At 29.1% G+C, this 13,755-nt stretch overlaps 1 protein-coding gene across 1 annotated transcript; it reads right to left on the bottom strand.

The window, feature by feature from the left end:
* Positions 1-8,856: 8,856 nt before the first annotated feature.
* Positions 8,857-12,834, bottom strand: LOC136983994 (fatty-acid amide hydrolase 2-like). The gene is made up of 7 exons (XM_067280887.1): positions 12,620-12,834; positions 11,627-11,846; positions 11,232-11,441; positions 11,043-11,162; positions 10,812-10,966; positions 9,880-9,975; positions 8,857-9,794 (listed from the first exon to the last, which is right to left on the bottom strand). The coding sequence occupies exons 1-7, from the start codon at positions 12,800-12,802 to the stop codon at positions 9,201-9,203; spliced, it is 1,578 nt and encodes a 525-aa protein (XP_067136988.1). The 5' UTR covers positions 12,803-12,834; the 3' UTR covers positions 8,857-9,200.
* Between the last annotated feature and the right edge of the window lie 921 nt (positions 12,835-13,755).

The raw sequence follows: 13,755 nt of genomic DNA, 5'->3' as shown, positions 1-13,755 counted from the left end.
AATTTCCTTTAACTATCCAATATTTTTTTTTTCTTTTATGCGAATTATTTAGATGGAGGACACTTGTCATCTCGAGATTACATCTTTATCCATTCATATTCAGGATCTCGTCGGGATTCATAATGATTGAGAATCCAATTTAAAGTTGACAAGAAAAATTCGTACTGAATTTAATGAAGGTTACAATTTTTTAAACTTTAGTTTTGCAGGATAGAGCGTCATTTTTTTGTGAAAAGAAAGTAGAAAAATTGAAAAAAATGTTCACGATTTAATGCAGGAATGCAACGTTAGCTTTTTTTTTCCAACGAAAATACCCCAAAGAACAGAGAGAAGTGCCACTCTTCAATGGTACTTATTTCACGTATGTTCGGTATAGATTATGCTAATTTGAACACCTATAAAAATTTACATCTGAAAGAGAGAAAAGAGAAAATAATATACAAAGCACGATCTACATAAATCCTTTTTAGGAAGATTATAGATTTGTTTTAAAATATCCTGTTTTTCTTACTAATGTAATTTTTTATGTAAACATAATAAAATCTATAAAAGAATTATTTAAGATAATTTTTTAAGCTTGATTTTAACGCTAAAAATTAATTCAGTTAACTCGTGATCATTTTTTCCTCAATATTAATTGGACTGCAATTTGAAAAAAATTGTAGACTTATAAATTCTCGCCGTTTGTTTGTCCTTCCTTAATCTCGAGAAAGGTGTAGATAAATAAAAGTCGAGACCAAATACAGAAAGCATAGGGGCAGGAAGTCCCTATTAACTATATACGACAGGCACGACTCTTGTTATCAGGAAAAGTATGATGTACAGGGGCAAGACATTAATTTTAGATGGAGAGCATATATATTTTAAATTAAACAAATTTAAAATACGATTAAAAATTGCATCCCGGCATTGCGACGATATCACAATAATTTTCGCTCGTTCTTAAATTAAAAAGTTCCAGATTAATTTAGAATTTATCTTTATGAATTACTTATCGGTATTTAATGTTAAAATAATTTTAAAAAATTATAAAACTTTTAAGAAAAGAAAGTATAATTTCTAGCTTCTTCGTTTCACTATTACATTTTCTTTAATTATTCTTATTAATTCAGCTAACATAATTCAGAGAGGTACCTTTACACGATATCTCTCATTAACCTTTCCTAACCGTAATTCAAGAATGCTTGGAGCGTAATTACACAATAATGTAACTTAACTCATATCAGAACATTTCTGTATTCATTGAAATGACGTGTCAGTAACCTAGACAGCTGACATCTCGAGATAAACAGCTAACGGGACGTGTCTTAAGGGCATGTCATATTGTTGTTAATCCCTCATTTGATGACTTATTTTTGCCTTCGAGAAATTTTAATTTATGTCGGTTAGAACATCAACACAGTTTTAATCGTATTAATAACATTGTCTCATATAATTGTCGCGTTTAAAATATTGTAAGTAGTTAGATTAATCCACCCTTTCTATTTAGCAACGACCTCTTTGTATTATATACATCGTATGAATAGAGAGGATTAAATTTTGATGGTAAATTTGATACGGTTGAAACAATTGTCTTTTGTTGAGAGTTTACAAGTTTTTAAATAAGTTTCCTCTGCTTCTAAGTTTTTCTAATTAAACAGAAACACATAAATATCATTTGGGATTAGTATCTGTTCCCTTTTTTAATTTAAATATATTTTTTATGATGTTAAAAAAATAATTGCGAAAATAATTAACTTTTGTGATATTTGGATACGTTCTAAATTAAGATATTTGATTTATTAAATAACTGTTAAATTACAATCTGTGAAAATAAATGTGTTTTCCTTCTTAGCAGCCATGTTTAATGTTTATTTTAAGAAATGTGAAGTTAAAATCAATGAAATTTTCAGTGATAATATTGAAGTTAATTTAGTTTCAAGTTATATAATAAAACTTAGCTACATAAATTAATTTAAATGTGAAAATTTTACATTTTAGATAAAAAAGATTTCATGTATTTTAATATAAATCAAGCTCTGAATTATATAAAAATAATAAAATTAATAGTTATTAAAATTTAAAATAATGTAGTTTTAATCGAGAAACATAATTTATATTTAAAAAATTGCATAATTAAATTAAATTTCGGAAAATAGAGTTGATTCAAAATTATCGCCTCCTTTCGTTCGGCTTCTCCTCAAACGAGACAGTAATGCTGGATAAACAACAATTCAGGGGAGGACAATAAAATGTCATTTGTTCATCGAAAACAAAATGCATTAAATTTCAGATAAATTTATTGAGAAATTAAAGCATATGTTTTATTATATAAAACGATTTGGCAAATATATTAGCAGTATATTTCAACCAGGAATAAAGAGTCACACGACAAACTTGCATAAAAGACGAATATTTATAGAAGTTACTAATTATTTCCCTACCTCGCGAGACAATTTATTATCAACTATGGCCTCTAAAATAAAATGAATTGGTGGGTCTATGATACGGGAATATGCTCCACAAGTAGCTATAGAGTTTCACACAAGTGTATAATAAATATTTGTGACAAATAACGGAGGATCACGACTATTCGATTCTTGATATCTATCACGTCTGCACATTAGTTATAAACAGAATATGTGGATTCCCTATGTAGTTGTTGGGACAAATTATATTTGTCATATATATAATAGTGTATATTATATGTAGCTATATATGTCTTCTTATTTTTTACCTGCTTCTTGCCAATTACACGTTATCTCTTTTCATTCTCAACGAATTTTAGTGTAGAGTTACAGTATTTATTATAATTTCTCTGTAAACAACTTTAGAAATTTAAGTTACTTATAAGGCCATCTGTCGATATATAAAAGAATTAAGAAGTATAAACAATCAGTTCTTTATTAAAATTTAAATCTTGTAATTATATAACCATTTTCGATTTTAATTAAATTAAAATCTTAATAAGTTTAGAAAGTAAATATTCAATTCTGTTTAAATTTTACTTGTAGTTTTATATGCTGCCATCTGGTATTGGAAAGAATTAATATTTTATTTTATTATTTATTTAGAAAAACGTGTTAATTGTAAATAATTTTAAGTAAAATAAACAATAAAAATTCAATAATAATCAAAAGGCATTTTAAAGTTACAATATAGAGAGGGAGATGCGATTAAATTCTCCCTATAAATTTTGGAGATAAAATTGTGATAATATTTACAAATACATCGCTTAAAACCTGTTAAAATTATTACATAATTATTAAAATTTTGTAATAATTTACACTAGAATCAAATTATCATTGTAAGTTCTAAATTCTTCTTTAATATATATACTAACTTCAAGAGCAAATCTTTGGGAGAAAGAAGAAGCTCAAGAGCAAATCAGTAATAGAATATATTTAAATTGTTTATTACACATCGAGTAAATTTAGAAAAATCATTCAGTATATTAAGAAAAATAAAGTAAAATTTTAAGAATCGATATATTTTATAACATATTTTATATAAGTGAGATTCATATTATTGAAGGGATAAAAAGATATTTTTCTGAATGCAATAATTCTTTTCAGCTTTTAAAGCTTTAAATTTTAAAATGAAAAATAGTTTAGTCACACCTGCAACAAGTGCAAATATTTCGACATAGCTTCAGTAAAAGTTTATTTTATATTGATCCACTATAAAATTGCTCTTAGCAGATAATATTTACGAATAGAATTTTATTTAGATACATTAATTTTAAAAGAAATTAAAACAATTTCTGTGTTTTGTCTGCAATTTCAAAAATTTTAGATCTATAAATTCCCACTGATGTCCGTCTGTCAGGCTGTCTGTCTGTCTGTCTTTCCTTATTTTCGAGAATAGAGTTAAATAGATGGCCAGGAGGCCCCTATTAACTATATTCCGGCACAACTCTACTGTTATCAGGAAAAGTATGATGTACAGGGGCAAGACTCTACTAAAATTGAGAGCATTTTGACAATGTCACAATAAATGATTATACTGTATTTTATAGTCTATAAAATATTTTCAAATATTCTTATGTGTAATTTGATAAATATTAATACCTGTATAATATTTTCAAAATTTATTTTTTAAAGTAGAAAATTGAAACCGTTGTCAATATGAAATGAATTAGGGATTTAAAAAAAATTATATTTGCTTTAAAAACGCTCTATTTTATAAAAATTTGATATTCTCAGTTTCAATAGACTCAATGGCAAAGTACAGACAGACTTACTAATGTAAAGTGAGAAGATAGTAAACTATTTCCTTCAAAACATGATTTAAAATAATGGAAACGATATACTAGTAATGTTTCAATAATAACCACTCAGTCGGTTTGACAAGAAAGACACAAATTTTATATTTACTAGTAAATTGTACAAAATTAATCCAAATTAGAGAGTTACAATTAATTATGCACAAACAATAATCCAAACGACAACCGACTATCCCGTACAAATTCGTCGAAAGAACTCCTTACGAAACAAACAGACTTGTTATTACAAAACCTCCGATCAGGAACAAGTTTCATACACAAACACGTAACTTCCACGAGAGAGTTGGTTAGCACCTCGATAACGACGATCTCCCTTGATCCGATCCGATCCGAATCACCTCCGATACGATCACACCATCCCATCCGAAACTTCCGATACGAGCTCGATCCGAGCTTAAATAGTCGACGGCTGTTACGAACCCTGTCCAATCAAATTTGAATGTTTCCGCAAACGGCCGCCAACGGTCAATTCCGGGCCAATCGTCCGATGGTTGACGATTTCGAAACTTAACGTTTCTTCCCACGGAAGTTCTAACGGTTTTCCTAACAAGCCATCCTAACGACTTTCTCCGTTATGACCAGTTGCGTTATAAGACTTACTAATGTAAAGTGAGAAGATAGTAAACTATTTCCTTCAAAACATGATTTAAAATAATGGAAACGATATACTCATCCATATATTTTTTCAGTTATAATATATTTATATTGATATATTGCAAGAAATGAACATATTTTACATTATCTATCAATATATTTTTATTGATGGTACATGATATATTAGAGGATTTACACGATGGTGATTCATTATAAACACGTGCATAAATAAAATATAGAATCTTATCCTATAAGAGCTCTCAACTGTTCTTTAAAGACTCGTTTTTTTAAATATTAAACATCTTTAAAGTATTTTATAATTATATAATAAGAAAAAATAAATTCATTTAAGTAATATTCTTTTATTAAAGTGTAAGAGATTTAGGAATATTTTAGGAGAGTTTTAAATAAATTGTCATTATAAAACAAAATTAATATATAAAAATAGACGATATTAATTTATTTATAACGGTAAATGTTTACGTTATAGACAGACAAGAGATAATGTTAAATTTAGCGAATATTCTTGTAAATATTTTCAAATTCATCGCATTGTATTTTGAAGATTATATATATACTATAATTAACTAGAATAAGTTGAATAAAAGATAATGAAAGGAAGTACAAAATTTGGTGCAATTATAGAAGAGACAACGATATGAATTCAATGTCGATTCTAATAATACTCTCTTCACTCAAATAATGGAAACATGTGATTTACAAACTAAAAGGAAATGAATAATGCCTGCAAACTAACAATTAACTCGACGTAAGATAGTTAATGATTTAGGAACACGAAGCGATTCTTTACATTTTGGCATCATTTACATAAAGACACTTCGTTCCACCATTCAACCTGTCAGCATCAAGTGAATTCAGTTACATTGAGACAAGCACTTGCTGATTTCGTCTCTACTGCTTACATTTTTAGCAGACTTCTACAGATTCGAGTTATCTCATATGAATACAGATAATTTCTCTTTCAGCTACCTCCAACAAACTTAAACACTCAACAGTTGTAGTCAGATTTTATTATAATTTAAGCTTATAGTCATATCACAATAATTATATTCTCAACTTTTAAACTTTTAAATCCATATCTTCCAGATGTGCCCCTGTACATCATACTTTTCCTCTAACAATAGAGTCGTACCGGTCATCTAAGTAACTCCGTTCTGGAAAAAGTTCTTGAATTGAAATCACACGACTTCCTGTATATAGCGGACGTTCGTATATAATTAATCGGGGCCTTCTATCCTTAAGCTTTCCATATCTGGTCTCAACTTTCGTATATATAACACAGTTCTCGAGATTTAGGAAGGACAGACATACAGACAAACGTACGACGGAATTTACAGGTCTACAATTTTTACAAATTGCAAACACAAAAATCAACGTTTTGTTTATACAAGAAACACATCTGTTTCTTATCCTTCTTCCAGTTGACACTATTTTTACAGCATCCAAGACGGTCTCTGCATCTTTCTTCGCTCCTGGATTTAAAGTAAAGGATAAATATATTAATTTAAGAATTAAAGTGAATTTAACATTTACATCATTTCACTTCTAGAACCCGAATAGGAGACATTTCTACCAAATTATTGATCTGTTTTGATCCAATGACTTGTTGGATATTCCCTCGAATTATTTTGCTATTGCTATTGATGTTTATTAGAGCAATGATCTCGGTTTATGGGCTGTTTTGCACATAACAGTAGCCATTGAGATATCTCATAGTAGAAGATTTGGATGGCAGAGGCTAAGCTATCGATCGCTCCCTGACGGATCTACAAGCGATTTTCCTTTTTTCGATAACATCGCTACTATTTTCCGGTATCAATAAGAATTTTATTCATCTGTTTTCCGACTTTTTTCGGCATTCTTTCTTCAGAATTTCACTTCGTATAATTCCCTAATGCCTCCGAGCCACGAGCAGCGTGATTGGTAGAAACGACGATTAGAATATCGACGTATGGATCTTCAAATGATAGAGATCGCATTAATAAAATCAAAGAAAAATTCCTAACTATAAATATAAAAATTATCTACTTCTGTCATTTTTCTCTTCATAAAAATGTAGATTTTATTATCGATTATTCATGAATATTTAGCTGGAGATTTATCTTATCATCACAATTATGCGCATATATAAATAAAATTATACAATTTAAAGACGTTAACAATAGTCTACGTGTAATTCTGAAGATTATACTTTATAAAATGATGATTAAAAACGTGTTAAAGACCCGAATCCCGGTATTAAGAGCTTGAATACACATGTTATAGCCTCATGAATACGTGTTAAAAATATATAGTAAAAAACCTGTGTAAACCGGAATAGCACGGTATTAAATACTAGTAAAATCTGTGTAAACCGGAATAGCACGGTATTAAATACAGTAAAATCTGTGTAAACCGGAATAGCACGGTATTAAATGCAGTAAAACCTGTGTAAACCGGAATAGCACGGTATTAAATACAGTAAAATCTGTGTAAACCGGAATAGCACGGTATTAAATGCAGTAAAACCTGTGTAAACCGGAATAGCACGGTATTAAATACAGTAAAATCTGTGTAAACCGGAATAGCACGGTATTAAATACTGTAAAATCTGTGTAAACCGGAATAGCACGGTATTAAATGCAGTAAAACCTGTGTAAACCGGAATAGCACGGTATTAAATACAGTAAAATCTGTGTAAACCGGAATAGCACGGTATTAAAATACTGTAAAATCTGTGTAAACCGGAATAGCACGGTATTAAATACAGTAAAACCTGTGTAAACCGGAATAGCACGGTAATACAGTAAAACCTGTGTAAACCGGAATAGCACGGTATTAAATGCAGTAAAACCCGTGTAAACCGGAATAGCACGGTATTAAATGCAGTAAAACCTGTGTAAACCGGAATAACACGGTATTAAATGCAGTAAAACCTGTGTAAACCGGAATAGCACGGTATTAAATACAGTAAAACCTGTGTAAATCGGAATCGCTTGGTATTTTTTCCGATTCGATATGTTTCCGTTTTGAACAGGTTTTTTTTTATTACATAAGAAAATCCTCTCTGTTCGGAAGAAATTTTACCGTTTAGGCAGATTTCCTTTTTATTCAGGTTCCGTTTTGGTTAGGTTTTATTGTTATAGATTACATATTTAAAATATACGTTTTATTTTATTAAATAAATTTGAAAATTTCATATAAATAAAACTTATTAAAATTGAAACTTAGTTATAATTGAATATAATAAATAAAACAGTTTATTTTTTGCTTAGTCTGTTCATCTGTTTATCCGTTCATACGCTAGATTATTAATGTTTATATTAATATTTTAACAGGTTAAAAATAATATTTATATTCATTAATAAAATACAATTTAATTTCCTTTCAAATTAAAAATATTGAAAATAATAACTACAATCTTCAAATAATTAATTATAGCTTCAAGTCTTTAAAAAATTTGAAAATTTTCATTTAAAAAAAAAATATATATATAGGCCCTATAAGAAACTAATACAGTAAAACCTGTGGAAAACGGAACCCGAATAAAAAGAAAACCTGTTTAAACGAATGAAAGTTTTCAAAACGGAGCGATTTTCCATGTTAAAAAAAAACCTGTTTAAAGCGGAAACCTGCTAAACTGTAACATGCGATTCCGGTTTATACAGGTTTTACTGTATATAAATTTTAAAAATTCCTTTTAAAATACTAAAACAACCTTATATTGATTAAAAACTTTACATATATCAGTAAACCTGTGTAAGCCGGAATCGCATGTTTAGCAGGTTTCCGCTTTAAACAGGTTTTTTTGAACATGGAAAATCGCTCCGTTTCGAAGACTTTTATCCTTTTAGACATGTTTCCTTTTTATTCAGGTTCCGTTTTTGACAGGTTTTACTGTAATAAATGTATAAAATGTAACAAAAGTATTATTTAAGTTTAAATTTAATATAAAAATGTTTTAAAATTATATATACAAACAAACAAAGATTCTCTACTTATTTTAAAAATTACATTTCTTTTTATTTTTTAAAAAATACAAAAATTGTATATAAACACTATAATTTTTGTTTATTTGGAAAATATATATATATATAGTTATATTTTCTAACATTTATTCAATATGAAAAATGGATTTTTTGACAGTTTTATTGACTTTAGATTTATGTTTTTATAAGTTTAACAAGCATTCTCCTAAGCGCGGATAGAAAACATTCGACCTTCTCAATGAAAAAAATAATATAAAATATTAAAAAATTGTTTAACTTTATTAAAAATTACTTTTTTAATTAAAAAATTTCTCATATTTTCAAAGTTTAAACGTAGTTTTCCGTGGTGGTATTCATAATATTGGACTAGGACTCACCCAACCACCGAATGCCTTCTCTAAATCGACAGCAACTGCCATACTTAGATGATCGTTGTACATACCAGAAACAATTTGTACTCCCAAAGGTAAACCCGTATTGTTCAAGCCTAGTGGACACTGCGTAACAGGCAAACCCAATGCATTAAACAGACAAGTATAATAGATACCCATAGGCTTTAGTATGGAGTGAAAATGATAAGGTGCGGGTTCTGGAAAACTTGGCATTATAAGCACGCAATTATCTTCTAGTAGGTCCTTTAATTCATTTTTGATGTCCGTAAACATGCTCATGTAGTAAGAATGACCCTCGGAATCCACTTCCGGTGTCAACTTTTCGTACAGGGCCAGACTCAGAGCTGGAAGGGTGTTACTCGAACACAGGAGGAACCACTTTAAAAACTCGAAAAATAAATTAATTTCTCCTTTCCTACAAGCCAATTCACTCGAAAATGTCGGAGCTTTCGCACTTTTTGCTTTCTGTGTCCACATTTCTACAGCATAATTCATCTTTTCTAATTTAACTTTCGTGGGTTTGCTCTTGTGGGAGAATTCTATATAATTTATTACCTAAATATATATTTATATACATATATTTTAGTTTTATAATTGAAATATAAGGCTTTAAAATGAAATTTATACAACATTAATATACCTTCTTCTGCGCCTCTTTCATATCTTTAGTTAGAGGTTGTAAGAAAGGTCTACACAATTCTTCCACGTAATAAAATTTTACGTCCTTTAAATCCACCTTTAAAATATTTAATTCGTTATAAATTATCGAATAATAGTAAAAAGATAATAATAAAATGAATGGAGCAAATCGACTCCGTAGAAAATTCGAGTCACGTAAAGTTTAATATGGTGAAAAAACAATAAAAAGGTTAGCTCCGTACATCATGTCAGACATTAAGATCCTTGAGAAGTGATGAAAGAGAAAAATTAGGCCAAAATATATTGTAGAAGTTATAAAGAATGTAACATTATTTTTTCGGTTAGTTTTATAGTTGCAAACGGTAGTTTTAAGGTGTTATAAATCAACAATTAATATGAAAAGGTTTAATATTTTGCGTGAATTGTAGAGGATTGTTAAGATTAAAGATTATTGATCCCAGGTCATTATTTGTGAATGGGCTTCTTGGGCACGGGCCCAGGGGTCTATACAAAAAGAAAATTAAAAAATAGAGAGAAAAGAAGATATAAGAAATGATATATCAAACAAAATACAATAGGCTATATTTATAAATACTGTATATTAATTTAAAGTGGAGAAAGTTATAGTAAAATGTGAAGGGTGCACATAAATCCGTCTCTGGTTGATCCTCTATATTTCTTGTGGTATACAAAACGAAATATCTGTTAAATCAATTGTTAAGTTATAATAACTAAAACACTGTTTATAAATATAAAACTAATATAAAAATAACTAAATTTTGATTTTTTTAAATTTAATCTATGTTGTGTTTCTTACTTTATTTAGAAATTACGAAAGATTTTCCTTTATCTCGAAGCAAGATGACTAATTAGCTTATACGCTAATATCGAAGAGTTAATTTAAAAATTTTCTGAATAAAACGCGATTTTTACCCGTGTATCTAACTTTAATCTTGAAATATTACTCCCAGCCATTATTTTCATCAATGGCAATAAATCAGTTGCATATCTACACATAGGCCCAGTCGATAAGAAATCGCACAGATCTCCTTCTCCAACAGGAAATTTACCAGTCAGTGGAGTAATACCTAGTTATTAAAGTATAAATCATTACGTATCAATTTTTAATATTCGTATATTTAAATAAAAATTGTATAAACTAACCTTTCGAAGGTTTATGGCCGAATATTCCATTATAAAACGATGGTATTCGAATACTACCTGCGATATCGGAACCTACACCTATAACGGATGCGGCTGATGCAATTATTGCCCCCTCTCCACCTACATGTAGTTCAGGAGTCATTTAAATGACGTCACGTTTTATTTTTGCCAGATTTATTCAAGACTCACCCGAGCTTCCACCTACGGTTCGACTAGTGTCGTAAGGATTGTTTGTTGTGCCATACAAGTTGTTAGAAGACTCCCACCACATACACAATTGGCTAGTGTTTGTGTTTATTAAGGGTATGGCTCCAGCATTCTTCAATAGTGTGACAATTCCCGCATCTTCTGTCGCTTTAACATCTTTCCTGGGTACAAATCCGGAAGTAAACGACATTCCTGTAATATTAATTAAATGTTTAATGGTTAAAAATAAATCAAAAGGTGGATGTGATGTCAGCAGAATCGTTGCACGGCTCCTAAATCACAAGTTTAAATGTATGCTACAATTGGCATACGTAATTTTATAGCGCTGACAGATTCTGCTGATAATTCCCGTGCTTGCAATTGCCAAAAAACAATACCTTTAACCGCAATTGAATGCTTTAAAGTGAAAGGAACTCCAAGAAATGGCTTCTCTTCTGCTAATTCTTTCTCAGTCTTTTGGCCAGAATGGATCAATTCATCAACTTTCCTAGCTTCTTCCATTGCCTCGACAAATCTGTTGTCAGCCACGGCATTTATTATAGGCTGAACTTCTTTTATTCGATTTATGTACGATTGTATTAAGTCGGTGGCCCTCAGCTGCGTAGAGAAAAAAATTATTTATAAATTAATTTAAAAATTTAATGTTTAATCATAGATTTAGCCATATCACAAGTCTCAATAGCGTTTATCAATTGATTATAAGCGAATAAAAAACACTCAACTTTCAAGGTTAGATATGAATTTATATTCATTTTATGGATACAAATTAACTAATTTATACCTAAAATATTTCTTAAAATTAATTTTAAACGTGAAAAACAATTTAAAACCATTTTATATGAAAGAAAATTTAAGAAGAAAAACTCATAAAAATTTGTTTTTTTTGACATAACAAGTTTAATTTTAACCTAGAAAAAATATATAAAATATATTATATATTATATATAAAGCATGGGAATAGTAAACTTATAGTAAATATTTTTTTAATATTGTATACAAAGCATGGGAGTAGGGTAAGGTTAGGACCCAAGTATATAGCTGGTGTATTTTATCATTATTTAATTAACTAATTGCATAGTGTCTGCAATAATTTCTGCAGTTAATTACACGGAATAAATAACTTAATGACGATTATCGTTGTCTGTTCTCTACAACATGCGCTACATTAATATGAATTATAGTTTCACCCTTCATCTGGACAAAAATTTGTTGACACGAGTTACTATTTTTACACGAAACGACGGCTTTTAAACTCCAAACGAACGGTTAAACGTCTGGAATTTTTAAAAATTTTCCGAGTGACAAAGAATGAAAGAGAAATTTCTCACAGTAAATAAATTTAATTTTAATTAAGTAAACATTTCTCTTACTTTTTTGCTTCGTATTTTAGTAGCCAGACTAACGGCGGGTTCTAGAAGATTGAGGTCAGTTATGGGTGGAATTTCTTCCTTCTTTCCCCTGTAAATTAATTTAAATAATAGCAATGCTAATAGATTAAAGGTGCGAAATATAATTCGCACCAAAATCGACGTTATGGATGTACGACCGACCATTTTCTACACCGCGCTACGTCACTGTGGATCCGAGTCAGATTTTATATCAATGACGAGGAGGTGTTGCCATCTGTGGACGATAAACAGTAACAGATCTAAATTTATTTTATGTATTCTAATTTATTAAAATATTATAATAGAAATAAATTATTAAGAGAATTAAGAAGAACTTCGTTATTTGCACGTAAAAAAAGCCAAAGTCGATTTGATAATTTATATATATTTAAAAAAAAAATGCCAAATTGCTATCGAGATAAAACGTATTTACTATAGAAAAAACATTGAAAAAAATTCCTTAGATAATCGCAATCTTTTGATAAAGAAACATTTTTAAAAAATTCGTTAAGCAATTGAAGAGAATGATTAAATTTTATACAGAAAATATATCTTTAAAACGTAAATCTGAGGATAAATGTTGAAGGAAGAAAGAAAAAAAAGACAGTCTGTAATTATATTTAATTATTCTGTAATAGGAAACATAAGTCACATGGGAGATAAAGTTACTTCCTTTTTTCTAGGGGAAAAAATAATTTTTCTATGAAAAATTTTAAGTTATTAGGAAAATAAAAGAAAATTATATATTATAATTTACAAATTAATGATTTAAACGTAATAAATTTAGTTTAAAACAGTTTAAAACTTCAAGATTATATCGAATTGCATGAACAAAGTAGATAAATAATTAAATTAATTTAATTTTTTAAAAAAGCTAATTTATTTAATGTTTTAGATGTAAGTTTAATAATTATTATTTTAAATTATAATAATATACTGTATCCGGGCCTGAAAACAGCCTACCTGCGGTGTAGGCAGACAGGCTTAGATAGAGTGAGCGGGGCCTCATTAATGCGCAGAATACCTGGGCATGGCCTTCTTTGAGGCCTCGCCTTACTGTTAATTTACTAATATATTTGTATATCTGTATAATGCCTCTAAAAAACTGGGGTCGTGGC

The sequence above is a fragment of the Centruroides vittatus genome, unplaced genomic scaffold (genome assembly GCF_030686945.1).
Source record: "Centruroides vittatus isolate TY-2023 unplaced genomic scaffold, ASM3068694v2 contig_900, whole genome shotgun sequence".
In the NCBI taxonomy this organism is placed as follows: domain Eukaryota; kingdom Metazoa; phylum Arthropoda; class Arachnida; order Scorpiones; family Buthidae; genus Centruroides; species Centruroides vittatus.
The sequence above is the reverse complement of the archived record's forward strand: the minus strand, read 5'-3'. Positions and strand labels throughout refer to the sequence as shown.

Bases quoted from the DNA above. Each gene is read 5' to 3' on its own strand.
- LOC136983994 (XM_067280887.1), bottom strand. From the start codon at position 12,802: ATGGTCGGTCGTACATCCATAACGTCGATTTTGGTGCGAATTATATTT. The intron at 11,847-12,619 runs GTAAGAGAAATG...TTCTCTACGCAG, and splicing joins CTAAAATACGAAGCAAAAAA to CTGAGGGCCACCGACTTAAT. The intron at 9,795-9,879 runs GTATATTAATGT...ATATATATTTAG, and splicing joins TGAAAGAGGCGCAGAAGAAG to GTAATAAATTATATAGAATT.